General features: G+C 66.0%; 1 protein-coding gene across 1 annotated transcript in view; it reads right to left on the bottom strand.

Annotated features, from left to right (window-relative positions):
- Window positions 1-739: 739 nt before the first annotated feature.
- The window catches only part of CCDC69 (coiled-coil domain containing 69), a gene marked incomplete at its 5' end in the record, with an annotated part of 2,947 nt that continues 2,621 nt past the window's right edge, over window positions 740-1,065 (bottom strand). The window contains one exon of the mRNA XM_010159331.1: window positions 740-928. Coding sequence (XP_010157633.1) covers window positions 740-928 — 189 coding nt within the window. The remainder of the gene's footprint in view (window positions 929-1,065) is intronic.

The following is a 1,065-nucleotide window of genomic DNA, read 5'->3' on the forward strand; positions in this document are numbered from 1 at the left end:
ATCCCTGGAAGCTGTTTGCTGGAGATGGGAGAGGAGGGCATGGGTGGGAGCCCTGCCTGGTCCCCCTCCCCAGGAAGCAGACAGGTCCTGGTCAGGGGAAGCCCTGCTTCCACTGGAAAGGGCTGGAGTAGGTGGCACGGGCTCAGAGTGGCCTGAGCAGGAGGCTGAGCCCCAAAACGGGACAGGTTGACATGGTCTAGGGCAAGGGCAGCACGGGAGGTGGTTGATGGCTGCACCCATCCCTCCTGCCCTTTGCTGATGCCCTGCGGTACCTTCACACCACCGTGTCCGCACACCCTCCTCATCCTCGCAGTGCTCGTCCCTGTGCTGTTCCAGCGACCACCTCGTCTTCCTCGCCTCCGAGCCCCGGGGCAGCACCAGTGCTGGTTATGCTCAGAGCCAAGTGCTGGGTTGGATCCAGCCCAATGCACATCTCTGTGTCCTGGCTGACCCCTTTTACCCCCAGGAAGGGCCCCACAGCCGCCCACCCGAGGAAGGGGTGCAGGGATGGCATGGGGCGGGGTGGCTGGGGTCTCCCTGCACCCAGCAGGGGCTGAGGAAAGGCAGGTGCGAGTGTCCTGTGAAATGCTCCGTCGCCATGGCCGGATGGGGCCAACCTGAGGGCTCAGCTACCCTGAGGGCCTGCCCTGGCAGCAGGGGCACTTGTGGGAGCAGCCCCGGGCTCCCACGCCAGGGGAGAAACCCCCCCCAGCAGCGTGCGGTGCCGGTCAGTGTCGTGCTACGTGGCGATGAGGGACACCTCGCCGGCAGGGATGGGGAAGGGGATGCCGTCCCCCCCATTGAGCAGGCGGTACATCAGCTCCTCCTTCTCGCGTTGAGCCTGCTCCCCCCGCTGCGCCTCCTTCTCCAGCATCCCGCGGGCAGCCAGCAATTCCTCCGACAGCTGCCTGCGGGCAAATGGCACACGCTGCCAGGGCCACTGGGCAAACACCCCCGAGCCCCCTCCACTCCCCACAAAGCACCTGGTGGAACCGCAGGCTGCGGTGTATTCCCCCCTTCCAACATGCTGCCACCTCTGCATCCGTTGGAGATGCCACCTGTGGC

This window comes from Eurypyga helias, unplaced genomic scaffold (genome assembly GCF_000690775.1).
Source record: "Eurypyga helias isolate BGI_N326 unplaced genomic scaffold, ASM69077v1 scaffold23199, whole genome shotgun sequence".
Classification (NCBI taxonomy): Eukaryota; Metazoa; Chordata; class Aves; order Eurypygiformes; family Eurypygidae; genus Eurypyga; species Eurypyga helias.